This window comes from Phascolarctos cinereus, unplaced genomic scaffold (assembly GCF_003287225.1).
Source record: "Phascolarctos cinereus isolate Bilbo 61053 unplaced genomic scaffold, phaCin_HiC Scaffold_9;HRSCAF=440, whole genome shotgun sequence".
NCBI classification, from domain to species: Eukaryota; Metazoa; Chordata; class Mammalia; order Diprotodontia; family Phascolarctidae; genus Phascolarctos; species Phascolarctos cinereus.
The window spans coordinates 264,011,496-264,024,990 of NW_027556402.1; the positions used below are offsets into that span (position 1 = coordinate 264,011,496).

The window sequence follows — 13,495 nt, forward strand, 5'->3', positions numbered from 1 at the left end:
GCCTTGGCATAAACATCTCATGGGCCCCTGGCCACCAAGGAAAGGCTCCTACAAACATTCTTTTGTTGGTAAATGACCTGAGTTAGAAATCAAAGTTTAAGGGTGGGTTACAGTCACCATGGTGGGAAAAGGCAGAAGAAAGCAAGCATCCATTATGCACCTAATGCATGCCTGGCACTGGGCTAAGTGCTTCACAAATATGACCTCCTTTGATCTCCCCTCCTTTGAGGGAGGGGCTATTACCGCCATTTCACAGTTGAGGAAACTGAGGCCGAGTGAATTGAAAATGCTTGCCCAGAGTCACCCAGACTAGAAAGTCTGAGGCTAGAGGGGAGACAGAGGGAAGAGTTGAACACCAAGGACTCAAACATGGAAGGCCCCTTTGGCTACCCCCAGTAGATGAGGAGTAAAGGCTTGGACTTGCTGATCTCGAGGTGCTGGTGGCACACGCAGAGGAGTTATGAGCAGGCAGCTGGAGATGAGGATCCAGAGCTTGGGAGAGAGGCCCAGGCTCTGTCAGGGGATGGGGGAGGGGGTCCTCTGCCTCAGGGGAGCAAGTTTCTGAGGAGAGAACATATGGAGGATGAAGGAAAGGAGTGATTGCCTGACAAACCCTGGGGACACCTGATCATGCACATGGGAGAAGGAGGAGGAGGAACAAGAGGGGGGAGAGGGGAGGGAGAGGAGGAGGGAGAAGAGAAGGGGGAGGAGAAGGACGAGGGGGAAGGAGGAGGGAGAAGAGAAGGGGGAGGGGAAGGAAGAAAGGGAACAAGGGGGGGAGGGGAAGGAAGAGGGGGAGGGAGAGGAGGAAGGGGAAGAGAAGTTGGAGGGGAAGGAAGAGGGGGAGGGAGAGGAGGAGGGGGGGAAGAGAAGGGGGAGGAGAAGAAAGAGGGGGAAACAAGAGGAGGAGGGGGAAGGGGAACCATTCAAGGAGATGGAGGAGCTCAGAGAGGGAGCCAGAATGGTGCCTACCTGGAAGGCGGGGAAAGAGAGGGAGTCCAGGACAGGGACTTGATGAGCTGGGGTCTCCTTTGCTCCTCTGCTTCCTGCCTCATTGGCCTCCCTCTCTTGACTAGCCCCAGTTGATCGAGTCTAGGGCTTGTTTGTACCATGTTATTATCTTCCCCCCCCCACCCCCACTAGACTGTGAGCTCCTTGGCTAGCATTTGTCTTTGTATCTCTAGAGCTTAAGACAGTGCCTTCCTAGCACACAGTAGGTACTTTAATTACCAGTTGACTCGACCTGAGGAAAGAAAGAAAGTAGGGCTGGTGGAAGCAGCAATGAGGGAGGCCAGCAGGAGTTACAGCTCAGATTCTTGGACTGACTGCCCATTCCTGCCCACATCTGCCCCTTTTGACTTCCAACTGCATCACACATGACTGTGGTGGACCCTGGAAGCCACTGAGCTGCCTTGGTTGGGTGGTGCCATCTTGGGCTTCCAATTCCTCCAGCACAGCCTGGCTCTTACCTTCATCAGCACTGACTCACTGAGCTTCTCTCGGTTGACAATTTTAATCGCGACCTTTTGGCATGTGACACAGTGAACCCCCAACTTCACAAGCCCTGTGGAGGAGAGAAGAGAGGGCATGGGTTAAATGTCCCCAGACCTTGTGAGAACCCCTTCTCTGTACTGTTTGGCAGCACTCCTCACCCCATCCCCATGAGATCATAGATCTCAGATTGGGCTGGAAGGGCCCTCAGAGGAGGAAACTGAGGCCAGGGAGGGGGTGCTCAAGGCCACAGATGGAATAGCCAGAAGATCTGGACCTTGGACCCAAGCACCCTTGTGCTGTCTTAGGACAGGTTGCTCCTAATAGGAGTCACAATGATGAACTGATAGAGAGAATGGGGCCTGCATGTCAGGAGACCTGAGTTTGAGTGCTGCCTCAGACATGAACTAGCCGTGTGAACTTGAGCAAGTCACTTCTCTGTGTGACCATCTGTCTCCTCATTTGTCAAGTAAAGATCACAGAATGGTGGTAAGGAAAGTGGCTCAGAAAAAATCCCAGTGTCCAGAAATGGGAGTAACCACAGTTATTGTCATTATTGTCTTCATTGTTATCAGAAGCAGCATTGTCATGGGTGTTCCATCCTCCTCTGACCCCCAGTCTTTCCTTCTCTAGACAAACATGCCCAGTTTCTCACATTGAGACTCCTAAGGCCTGGTCTCGGCATCCTTTGCTATCTTGGCTGCTCCCTGTTAGCCAGAGTTTCTCCCTTGGATTAACATGGTACCCAGAACTGGGCCTTCCCTCTGGCCACCAGCTTCTTCCCCACCCCTCCACCCTCTTCTACCTCTTCTGAAAACTGCCATCAAATCACCACCACCTTTGTCTTCTGAAATGGTGTTACTGGGCTGCTCTGTCATTACCCTCCTGAACACTGGGGCTTGGGACTTCCCAGACCAGGCCACCATTCTCCAGTATGTGCTGGCTGCAAAAATAGACTAGAAGCTCCTTGCACTCAGATGGGCTTTGCTTTAATATTCACACCCTCAGCTCTTAGAATAATGCTCAGTAAATGCCTTCCCTCCCTCCTTTCCATCTTCCCTCCCTCCCTTCTTTCCTTCCTCCCTCTTTCCCTTCCTCCCTCCCTCCCTCTTTTCCCCCCTTTCTCCCTTCCTCCCTCCCTCCTTCCTTCCTTCCTCTCTCTCTCCCTCTTTCCCTTCCTTCCTCTTTCCTTTCCTTCCTCTTTCCTTTCCTTCCTCCCTCTTTCCCTTCCTTCCTTCCTCCTTTCCTTTTTTTTTTTTTTTGCTTTGGCACACAAGAGATGCTAAATAAATGTTTGTCCGATTGATTGACTTCCACCTTACACTACTGACTCATATTAAGCTTGTGGTCCACTCCTCCCTCCTCCAATTTCATAGAGAAGACAACTCTTTGTAGAAGCTCCTGAGATTCTCAATCTGACCAGGCAGGAAGTGTTGGGATCAAGAAAGGGAAGGGAGGCAGAGGTGGGGGTTGGGAAAGGAAGAACAACATGAGTCGGGCCTCACTGGCAGAGAGCATTTGTTTGGGTCTCACCAGTGAGCGTGAGAGAGGGTGGAGAGGGAAGAGCCAGAGTGCAGGAAACATGCAGCCCCAGCCCCCAGCTCTCCCTGGGAAGAACGCTCTGGCTCCTGCTGCAGACAGCCGGATCCCTGGGGCCAGCTCCCCAGCTGCCTTTGATCTTGATGCAGGAGCCCTGTGATTTCAGGTCAGAGAAACAGCAAAGAGCAGAAAAGAGGGGGCCAAGGGGAAGTGGAGGGGGTGAGGCAGGGGACATCTTTTCATTTATAATTCAAAGAGCCCACTAGATGAGAGGCAGAGGTCAGTGCTCAGCTCTAAGGACTCACTCCCTGTAAGAAGGTCTGAGCTGGGGCTGCTGGGAGGGCCCTGGGAATTTAGGCCAGCTGCTCAGTGCCTGGGGAGGAGCTCTTACCAACCACCTGCTGGAGGCCAATGGGGCCAGGGCACCTGGAGCTGGCCTCTGTGCTTCTGTGGGGAAGGGGAGGGGGCACACCTTCAGCCAGCCCAACTCCTCCCTGCCAAGCTTTCTAGGGCACCAATGCCTGAGAGGCAACCCACCCTGCCTCCTCCAGCCCTCTGTGGTCACAGACAGCACCCGAGATCAGCAATGAGCTGGTCCCAGCTCTTTGGGCTGGGAATCTTCTTGACTGAATTGTAAGCCCTCAGAGAGTAGAGGCTCTGTCTTCTTCTCCAGACTCCCTGTAACACCTGGGCCAGGGCTGGGGGGGGGGCAGTAAGGGCTATAAATAGACAGACATCCTGCAATTTCCTCTGGTTCCTTTTTGCATGATGTGAAGGAAGGGGCAGCAGTCCCCCATCTGCCTCTTATTTCCTGTGTGATCTTAGGTAAGCTCCTTCCTCAATCTCATCCTCAGTTTTCCCATCTGTAAAAGGAGGAGAATGAAGGTTTCTTCCAGCTATGTTTCTATGATTGAGCTGGAGACTGGATGGCTGCTGGCTCATTCCCAGGAGCACCTGACAAGTCCAGTTTGGGGCTGGGCACTTGCAGGTAGAAGGCTTGGATAATATCAACTCTGATGGGACAGAGAAAGAGAACAGGCATGTTGCCCCCATGGACTAGATTGATTTGGGGGCTTCATGTCCTGAAATGTTGCTGATCAAGCCAAGACCAAAGGGAAAAGAATCTTCAACATTCCTTATCTGATGAAGAAATAACTTGGTCAGGGTGATGGGACGGGCCTGGTCACCTAAAAATACCAAAAGGTTTTCACGGGGAAGAGGGAGGGGACTTGCTTGACTGATCTCGGAGAAGAAAACTAAAAGTCTCCCCTCATCTCTGTTCACCTCCTCCAGAGTCTCCTTGCCAACTACCATTGCCTGGCAACCCAAAGCCGAGACAATACCCTGAAGGAGCCCACTATCCTACTTTAGAAAAGCCCCCGAAGACTTCAGTTCACCTCCTCCTCCACCTGGCCACCTTCTCCCTCCACCTGCCAACTCCAGTTCTGGAACAATAAACCAAATCAAATCAACTCTGCCATTGTTCATGGATGGGATGTGTCAATCTACTCCTCTGTGGCCCCACTCCACTATCCCAGTAAACAGACAGTGACTTCTCTAGTTTTGAGTTTTTATGATAATTATCCCTTTCCCTCCCCGAACCAAAGAACTCCAAGTCCCCATTCCCCCCCATCCCCAGCCATTTGGAATAAAAGAAGAAAGAAAGAATTTTTACTCTGAGGCAGATCCCTGAATGTTCTCGAATGGTGGTTAATTTATGCTGTATCAATAGAAAATGTGCCTGTACCCTCAATATGTGCACTATGATTTATTTATGAAAATTGCGGACATTAACTAGTTACTAACAGTTGTATACATTAGAAAACTTGTACAAAATAGAACATAGAGAGGATGAGTTAGTGATGACATAAAGTTTGATTCTAGAGTGAATAGGGAACCAGTGTAGTTTAATGAGCAGGGGAGGGATGTGGCCCAATCTGCTTTAGGACTACCAAGAGAAGAAGGGGCAAAGACTTGAGGCAGGGAGACCAATGAGGAGGTGGTGGCTGGGTGAATAAAGAGAAGGGATGGCTATGTGAACATAGAAATGAGTATACCTGGTCACTGAATGGACATCACATGGGGGTGGGTAAAGGACAAGGAAGAGCTGAGGATGACCCAGAGGGTGTGAACCTGAGCAATCAGAAGACAGGGCTTTCTTAGTAGAAACGGGAAAGTTGGTGAGAGAAAAGTGTGTGAGGAGGGGAGAGAATGTAATGAGACGCAAAGTGAAGACCCAACCCATCTATGTCTATTCATCCTGGGAGATGCCCTTCCCCTGCCCCACCAATGACGATCACCTTCAGGGCAAATATCTGTTCAGCATTCAAGGTCCTTCATGACTTGACCCCCTCCTACCCTTCAAGGCTTCTCACACCTCACACCACTGTCCCCTCCCTCCTTCCCCGTACCCCCACACTGGCTTTGCTGCTGCTCCTTAATCAAGATCCTTCATCTCCTGCCTCCAGACACTTTCTCTACCCCTATCCCCCACCTGGAATATGCTCATATTCTCTCTCTCTCTCTCTCTCTCTCTCTCTCTCTCTCTCTCTCTCTCTCTCTCTCTCTCTCTCTCTCCCCCTCCCTCCCTCCCTCCCTCTCTCTTCCTCTCTCCCTCTTCCTCTCTCTCTCCCTCCCTCCCTCTCTCTCTCTCTCTCCCTCTTCCTCTCTCTCTCCATCCCTCTTCGTTCTGTCTCTTTTTATCTTCTCTCTCTCCCCCCTGTCCCTCTTCTTTCCATCTCTTTATCCTCTCTCTCTCTCTCTCTTTCCCTCTCTCCATCCTTCTTCTTTCTGTCTCTTTTTATCTTCTCTCTCTCTCTCTCTCTCCCCTCCCTCCCTCCCTCCCTCTCTCTTCCTCTCTCCCTCTTCCTCTCTCTCTCCCTCCCTCCCTCTCTCTCTCTCTCCCTCTTCCTCTCTCTCTCCATCCCTCTTCGTTCTGTCTCTTTTTATCTTCTCTCTCTCTCCCCCCTGTCCCTCTTCTTTCCATCTCTTTATCCTCTCTCTCTCTCTCTTTCCCTCTCTCCATCCTTCTTCTTTCTGTCTCTTTTTATCTTCTCTCTCTCTTCCTCTCTCTCCCCCTCTCCTCTCTCCCTCTCTCTCTTTCTCTCTCTCCCTCTCCCTCTCCCCTCCACCTCCAGGCTTCCTTTAAGTTCCAGCTAAAATCCCACCTTCTACGAGAAGTCCTCCAATTTATAGTACTTACATGTTGTCCTCTCCATTAGACTATGAGCTCTTTGAGACTAAGGAGTGTGAATTTTGTATTTTCCTTTCACTGTATCCTCAGCATTTGTCACAATGCCTGGAACATGTTGGTGTTGAGTCAGTCACAGTCATGTCTGATTCTTCATGACCCTGTTTGGGGTTTTCTTGGCAGAGATACTGGAGCAGTTTAACAGTTCCTTCTCTAGCCCATTTTACAAATGAGGAGCTGAGGCAAACAGGGTTAAATGACTTGCCCAGAGTCACACAGCTTGTACGTGTCTGAGGCCAAATTTGAACTCATGTCTTCCTGACTCCAGGCCTAGCACTCTGTGCACTGTGGCACCTCCTACCTGTCCACCTGGAATATGGTCAGCACTTTATAGAGTCTTGCTGACTTCTTGTGTGGTGGGGGAGGGATGAGCCATAGTAACAGGTGAGGTTGTGTTGGGGACAAGTCCTATGATTAGTTATTGCAAGGAGCCTGAGTTCTATTCCATCTTTCCAGCCTCTGGATCACTGCCCCTTGGGTTTCAGGACATAGCCTCAGCTCTAGGGCTGGGCAGTGGAGACAACCTTGGCAGGGTTGCCTTTGTTACAGCTCCTCCATCCCTTCCCTTTCCTTGAGCTACATTTTGAGAGTCTCCGTCAGGCCTGATGCTTAAGGAAACTAATAATTGCTTTAATGACTCAGTCCTCTAATTAAGCAGATGTTTATTTTCCTATTGTGATCCTTCTCTCTAATTATTGTCTTTAAAACAAACAGACCCAGCACCAAGTTCATCAAAGCACAGCCTTCAGTGCCAGGATGGATGCCCAGGGGGTGGGCACCTCTGCAGGAGGGCTGAGTGCAGCCCAGGCTGGGAGGGCTTTGGCTGCTGCTGTTATGTGGTAGGGCAGGCCAGTGGTCAGGCGCTGGCTGTGGGGCCAAGGCTCTGCACTCCACTGACCAGGCTGGTCCTCCTTCTAGCCTCCTCCCTCTAACAGACAAGTGAGGAACACTGGTCCAATGCCTTACTCATTCATTCATTTACTCATTCACTCACTCATTTGTTCAGTTGTTCATTCATTCATCAAACATTTCTTGAGCTTCCACTGTGTGTCCAGCACTATATGGCACTATGTTTGGTGTTGGGGATACAGAGGCACAAACCAAACAGTCCATTCTGTCTGTGGGGGGGAAAGGGGGAGGGCACGAACATGCAGGAGCAGTAAGAAGGGCCTCAAGGGAGAGGTGGCTCCTGAGCAGACCCTCAAAGGAATCAGGATTCGGGGAGGTGGAGGCAGGAAGGGGGCTGGCTGGGGCCAAGCCTTGGAGACAGGGAGGTAATGTCATGGATAGGTCCCAGCAGGTGGACCCACTTGACCCAAGCACCAGAATCAGGAGGTCCTTTCAGGCTCGAAAGAGTCAGTGTGAAAGCAGCTCCCAGTTCTTTCACCTCTGCGCTGGGCATCCTGGCTCTTGAAGGGCAGAACCAAAGGCTCTATGAAGAGGGCTTAGGGAGTTTGTGGGCTTCTACAGTGGGGAAGGACTGTGCTCCTCCCCACTTCAGTGAGCACAGGCTGGGTGCCCCTCAATGCTGTCTTGGGTTTTCTACCCTCTCCCACGGTGAGCTCATCAGCTCCCGGGGTCTGTGTCTTACCCGCACAGATGACTCCTGGCCCCTCTGTGGCCAATCCTGGTCTCTCTCCCTCTGGTCCTGCTGCAGTGACCACCTGCTCAGTATTTCAGACTGGACGGTTCAGGCATTTCAAACTCAAGGGGTTCCCTTCCCCCCAAAACCTTCCTATGTCTATTGAGCATCCTTTTCCTCCCAGAGGTATACTGGACTCTTTCTCTTTCCTGATCCCCTTCCCCAAAGGAGTTGTCACCTCCCCAGATCTCTCAAATCTGCCCTATTCTCTTCCTTCAGGTAGTAACCAGCCTAGCTCATGGCCTTTTCACCTCCTACCTGGACTACCACAACAGCCTCTTCATTGACTGTGCCCATTCTAGCCTCTGTCCTCTCCTCTCTATCCTTCACACAGCTGCCAAAATAGTCACCAATAAGACTGTGTAACTCCCCTGCTCAAAAGCCTCAGTGGCTCCCTAGTGCCCCTAGGACAAAATGCAAAATCTAATTTGTGTGCAAAGTCCTTTCCATCTGCTTCCTGCCCACCTTTCTAACCTTATCTCATACTGCTCCAGTTTGTGAACTCTAAGCATTGAAAACTGGCCTCTTCACTGTTAGGCTGTCTGGGTCTTTGGACAGGTTGTCTCCCTAGTGCTTGAATAAACTTACTTATTGTTCAGTCATGTCTGACTCTTCATGACCCCATTTGGGTTTGTTTGTTTTTTGGCAAATACTGGAGCAGTTTTCCATTTCCTTCTCCAGTTCATTTTACAGATGAAGAACTGAGGTGAACAGAGTGAAGTGACTTGTCCAGAGTCACACAGATAGTAAGTGTCAGAGGCTGGATTTGAACTCAGGAAGATGAGTTTCTGCTTCCAAGCCCAGTGCTCTGTGCACTATATCACCACCTAGCTGCCCTACACTTCCTCCTTACCTTCAGGTCTCAGAATCTGTGACTTCCTTTAAGGCTGACCTCAGATACTATTCCTCCTTGAAACCTACTCTCTCTCTCTCTCTCTCTCTCTCTCTCTCTCTCTCTCTCTCTCTCTCTCTCTCTCTCTCTCTCTCTCCCTCTCTCTCTCTCTCTCCCTCTTTCTCTTCCTCTCCTCCTACTTCTCCCTCTCCCCTCAAATTACCTTAAAATTGTGTTGGAATTCATGTTGGAACCTCCCCCCCACCAACAGAATGCAAATTCCTTTCCAGGGCAGATCGTGTCACATTCTCTATAGTAAGTCTTTCTTGTGTGGTCCTGAATATCTGGGGAAGAGTCTGGCTGGCCACTCTGGGGCAAGGCACTCTGGCCCATGGCACAAACTAGCATCACCTGGCCTGCTGATTGATCTGAGGGGAGGCGACCTAAGATATAGGACCCAGAACTATGCCTCTACGGCTCTGGGCCAGCTCTTTCCCTTCTCTCTGATTGCCTCTGTTTATCCATCTGTTAGATAACAGGAGTGGCCCATATGATGCCCAGGAGCCTCTCTGAAATGGTTCTGAAACTCTGAAACCTCTCCCCTGGCACCCTCCCTCATGGAGCTGGGGCTGCTCATCAGCCTGACAGTCATCAAGCAAGGGAGGTGAGGGCTGGAGTGAGAGAATGGGAGGCTGGCGAGCAGACAAAGGAAGATTTTCAATTAGCCATCTAGCAGTGGGATTGGACAGAGCATTCATTAATTATGTATTTCAGGGACATTTTTTAAAGGAGTTGTTTTTCCCTTGGAAGAATAGTCAGCCCAAGATCAGTCAACTCCTGGGAATTCTGTGAACCCCTGGGGCCTGCTTAGCCTCCTGGAGCCTTGGGAAGTGTGCTGGCCTGAGAGTCAGGAGTCTAGGCTGGGCTCCTCCAGGCATGACCTTGGGCCAGTCACTTCCCTCCCCTCCCCTGGGATTCTTCATTTGTTAAAAGGAAAGGAGATTCCATGACCTGCTTCCTCCACTTGAAATGGAATAATAGCAAGGCGTGGGGGTGAGGGGACACCTTCTAAACAGAGATGAATTATAACCAGCAGCCTCCACGGCTTGGGCAGGAAGAGCCTGGACCTGTGCCCAGAGCAGTAGGATTCAAGGGCCAGCTGCTGCTGTGGTTCATCTGACTTTGGATATGCCCCAGTCCCTCTGCCTGCCTCAGTATCCTCCCCTGTGAATGAGGGGCTTGGCCTCAACTGGATCGAAGGTTTCTTCCAGCTGTAAATGCTGCATGATCACTCCTTCCACTCCCGGGATACAATGAGCTTACCCATCATTCAGCTGGGTCAGTGACATCACTGAGGTGAGGACCAGCTGAAACATGTGAAATGCCTTCGGGGATCTTATGGCCCACAGAACTGGAAGGGAGCTAGAGACCATCCAGGCAAGCTTTAATGTTACAGCTGAAAACCAGAGAAATGCTGAGGCTCGCCCAAGGCGGTCTGGGTAGGTTGTGGCCAAGGCAGGGTCTAAACCCAGCTCTTCTGTTTCTGAATCTACATCTGTGGCTGTTTCTATGTCTGTCCCCTCTTTCCTCTCCCCCTCCTCCCCTACCAGCTGGAGCCCTGGTAAGCAGGCCAGTGGGAGGGATCTGGAACATCCCAGGTGCTAGCCACCTCCAGGTTCTACTGAATGCCTGGGAAGGGATGGCCACCAGTCTGTACCTGCAGGACCACGGAGCACTGGGGTGGAAGACAAGGAGGGATGCAGAGATGGAAAGCTCCATTGTGCCAAAGGGATAATTAATTTGCCAACCACACAGCTGTCTCATGATAGCTCTCTCAAGAAGCAGATAACTTTTACACTAATGATTCCGTTATCTGTGTCAGGGACAGGGCTCCACTCACTGCATCTCTGCTGGTGCATGGGACTGTGGCTGGTCTAGCATCCCTAGGAAAGGAAGAAGGCATGAAAGCTACCTGGGCTGAGGAGCTAGGGCCAGGTGGGTGGCCATGAGGCCCCTTAAGCTGCCTTCATGGAATGGACCCAGACTGTTCACTACCTTCCTTCCCCCTCCTCCCTTCCTCTTCCCTCCCCCTCCTTCCACTCCTTTTCCTCCTATAGGACACTTGCTTTCCTCTCAGTAGGGGGACGTGCTCCTTTCTAGTTCTTTTCTGCCTTTTCAGTCTGCTTACTGAGGCGATCATATGTGTTTCATTCTCTCTCTCTTTGTCTCCCTCTCCCACTGTCTCTGTCTTTCTGTCTGTTTCTGTCTGTCTCTCTCTCTCTCCCCACTGTCTCTCTCTTTCTGTCTCTTCCCCTCCTTACACACATTCACACACACTTGTCTTATCACCTATGGATTGAATGTGATCTCTGCACAGACACTTTCAGATCTACATGTTGCAGACTCCCATCACCACCTGCATGGCAGACAGCTCCACTGGATATCCTGTAGACATCACAGGCTCAATATGTTCAAGATGTAATTATGACCTCGCTACCTAAGCTAACTGTTCCTCTTTCTCTAGCTTATGTCCAGAGTACCACCTTCACTCCAGTCACCCAGCTCCCCAACCCTGGAGTCGTGCTCACCTTTCCCCTCTCTCTCACCTCTGCTCAGTCATCACTGCCTGCACCACTGGGCCTCATCACCTCGCCTGGAGCACTGCAGTAGCCTCCTAATTGGTCTTCCTGACTCAAGCCTCTTCCCTTTCTAATCCATTGCCCACTCAACTGCTAAAATAATTCTCTAAGGCACAGCCTGATCATGTTACCCCCCACCCAGCCCTTTAGTGATACCCTATTACCTCTAAGATAAAAGAACACTCCTCAGGATTTACAGACCTCCGGACTTTGAGGCCCAGTTCACCTTCCTAGTCCTCTCTCCCATCTGTTTCCTTCACACACTCCGTATGCCAGTTGAACTAGATCCCCAAGCTCATCATCAAACCCCTTACATCTCATTGTTCAGAAGATCCTTCCCCCATCTAGAGTCATATGAAAAAATGCTCTAAATCACTGTTGAGTAGAGAAATGCAAATCAACACAACTCTGAGGTACCACCTCACACCTGTCAGACTGGCCAACGTGACAAAACAGGAAAAGGATACACGTTGGAGAAGGTGTGGGAAAACTGGAACACTGATGCATTGTTGGTGGAGTTTTGGAGAGCAATTTGGAACTATGCCCAAAGGGTTATAAAACTGTGCATACCCTTTGAGCCAGCAATAGCACTTCTAGGGCTGTATCCCAAAGAGACCAAACAAATGGGAAAAGGACCTATATACACAAAAATATTTACAGCAGCTCTTTGTGTGGTGGCCAAGAATTGGAAATTGAGGGGATGTCCATCAGCTGGGGAATGGCTGAACAAGTTGTGGTATATGAGTGTAATGGAATACTATTGTGCTGTAAGAAATGATGAGCAGGTTGACTTCAGAAAAGCCTGGAAAGACTTGTATGGACTGATGCTGAGTGAAGTGAGCAGAACCAGGAGAATGCTGCACACAGTAACAGCCACGTTGTGCAATGACTAACATTGATAGACTTAAAACCCTTCTCAGCAATAAAAGGATCTAAGACATCTCCAAAGGCCTCACGATGGAAGATGCTGTCCATATCCAAAGAAAGAACTATGGAGTCTGAATGCAGATCGAAGCAGACTATTTGCTATCTTTTTCTTCTGTTGTGTTTTGCTTCCTCTTTCTGGTGGTTCCTCCTATTGGTTCTAATTCTTCTTTACAATATCACTAAGGTGAAAATATGTTTAATAGGAATGTATATGTAGAGCCTATATCAGATTGTGCAGTGTCTTAGGCAGGGAGGTAGGGAGGGGGAAAAAATGTAAAACTCAAAAGCTTATGGAAGTGATTGTTGATCATTCAAAATAAATTAATTTAAAAAAAAAGAAAAAAAGAAGACCCTTCCTCCTAGTCCCCATGAGGAAATCCTTCTCTTCTGTCAAAGCTCTGCTCAGGCACCGCCTTCTCCATGGACTGCAAAGTGGGAAGACCTGGGTTTGAATCCCACCTCTGACACTTCTTAGTTGTGTCAATTTGGACCAGCCACTTCACTTCTCTGGGACTCAGGCTCCTCATATGTAAAACTAGGGAGTGGAATTCAATGACCTCTAAGGTCCTTTCCAGGGCTAGATATTTCTTCCCTGGTCTTCTCCATCTGAAAGAGAGCTCTTTTCCTTGAAATTTCTTATACAATTTTGGATCACTCTTTGCTCTGAGGCAGCTAGATAGTGCAGTGGATAGAGTACCAGCCCTGGAGTCATGAGGACCTGAGTTCAAATTTGTCCTCAGAGAAGACCCTGGGCAAGTCACTTCACCCTGTTTGCCTCAATTTCCTCATCTGTAAAATGATCTGGAGAAGAAAGTGGCAAACCATTCCAGTACCTTTGCCAAGAAAACTCTAAATGGGATCACAGAGAGTTGTACATGACTGAAACAATTCAACAATTTTGCTCTAAACACATTCTAATTAGATCCATTCTCTGCCCTTTTGGAATTTACAGATAGTGGTGATGGAGGAATATGATGTAAACACAAATCAGCCTAACACAAAGCTATGCATGACCAGAGCAGAAGGGCATGCACAATGCTATTGGAAACCTAAAGATGGAAAGGTCTTGGAGAGAGGCATGAGTAAAGCCTTTCAGGATCAGAATACAAGCCCATAACTTTGGCCTTAAGAAAGGAACAGTTTCTAATCAACAGGCCTGACTCTGAATTTCTGGA

General features: G+C 49.7%; 1 protein-coding gene across 14 annotated transcripts in view; it reads right to left on the bottom strand.

Moving 5' to 3' along the window:
• The window catches only part of BRSK2 (BR serine/threonine kinase 2), a 174,462-nt gene that overhangs the window by 79,811 nt on the left and 81,156 nt on the right, over positions 1–13,495 (bottom strand). For all 14 annotated transcript variants that reach the window (XR_013484134.1, XR_002321408.2, XR_002321409.2 and 11 more), the window contains exon 2: positions 1,470–1,564. Coding sequence is in view for 11 of the 14 variants with exons in the window: in XM_078148691.1 (XP_078004817.1) it covers positions 1,470–1,564 (95 nt within the window). In the remaining 3 variants the exon portion in view is untranslated. The remainder of the gene's footprint in view (positions 1–1,469; positions 1,565–13,495) is intronic.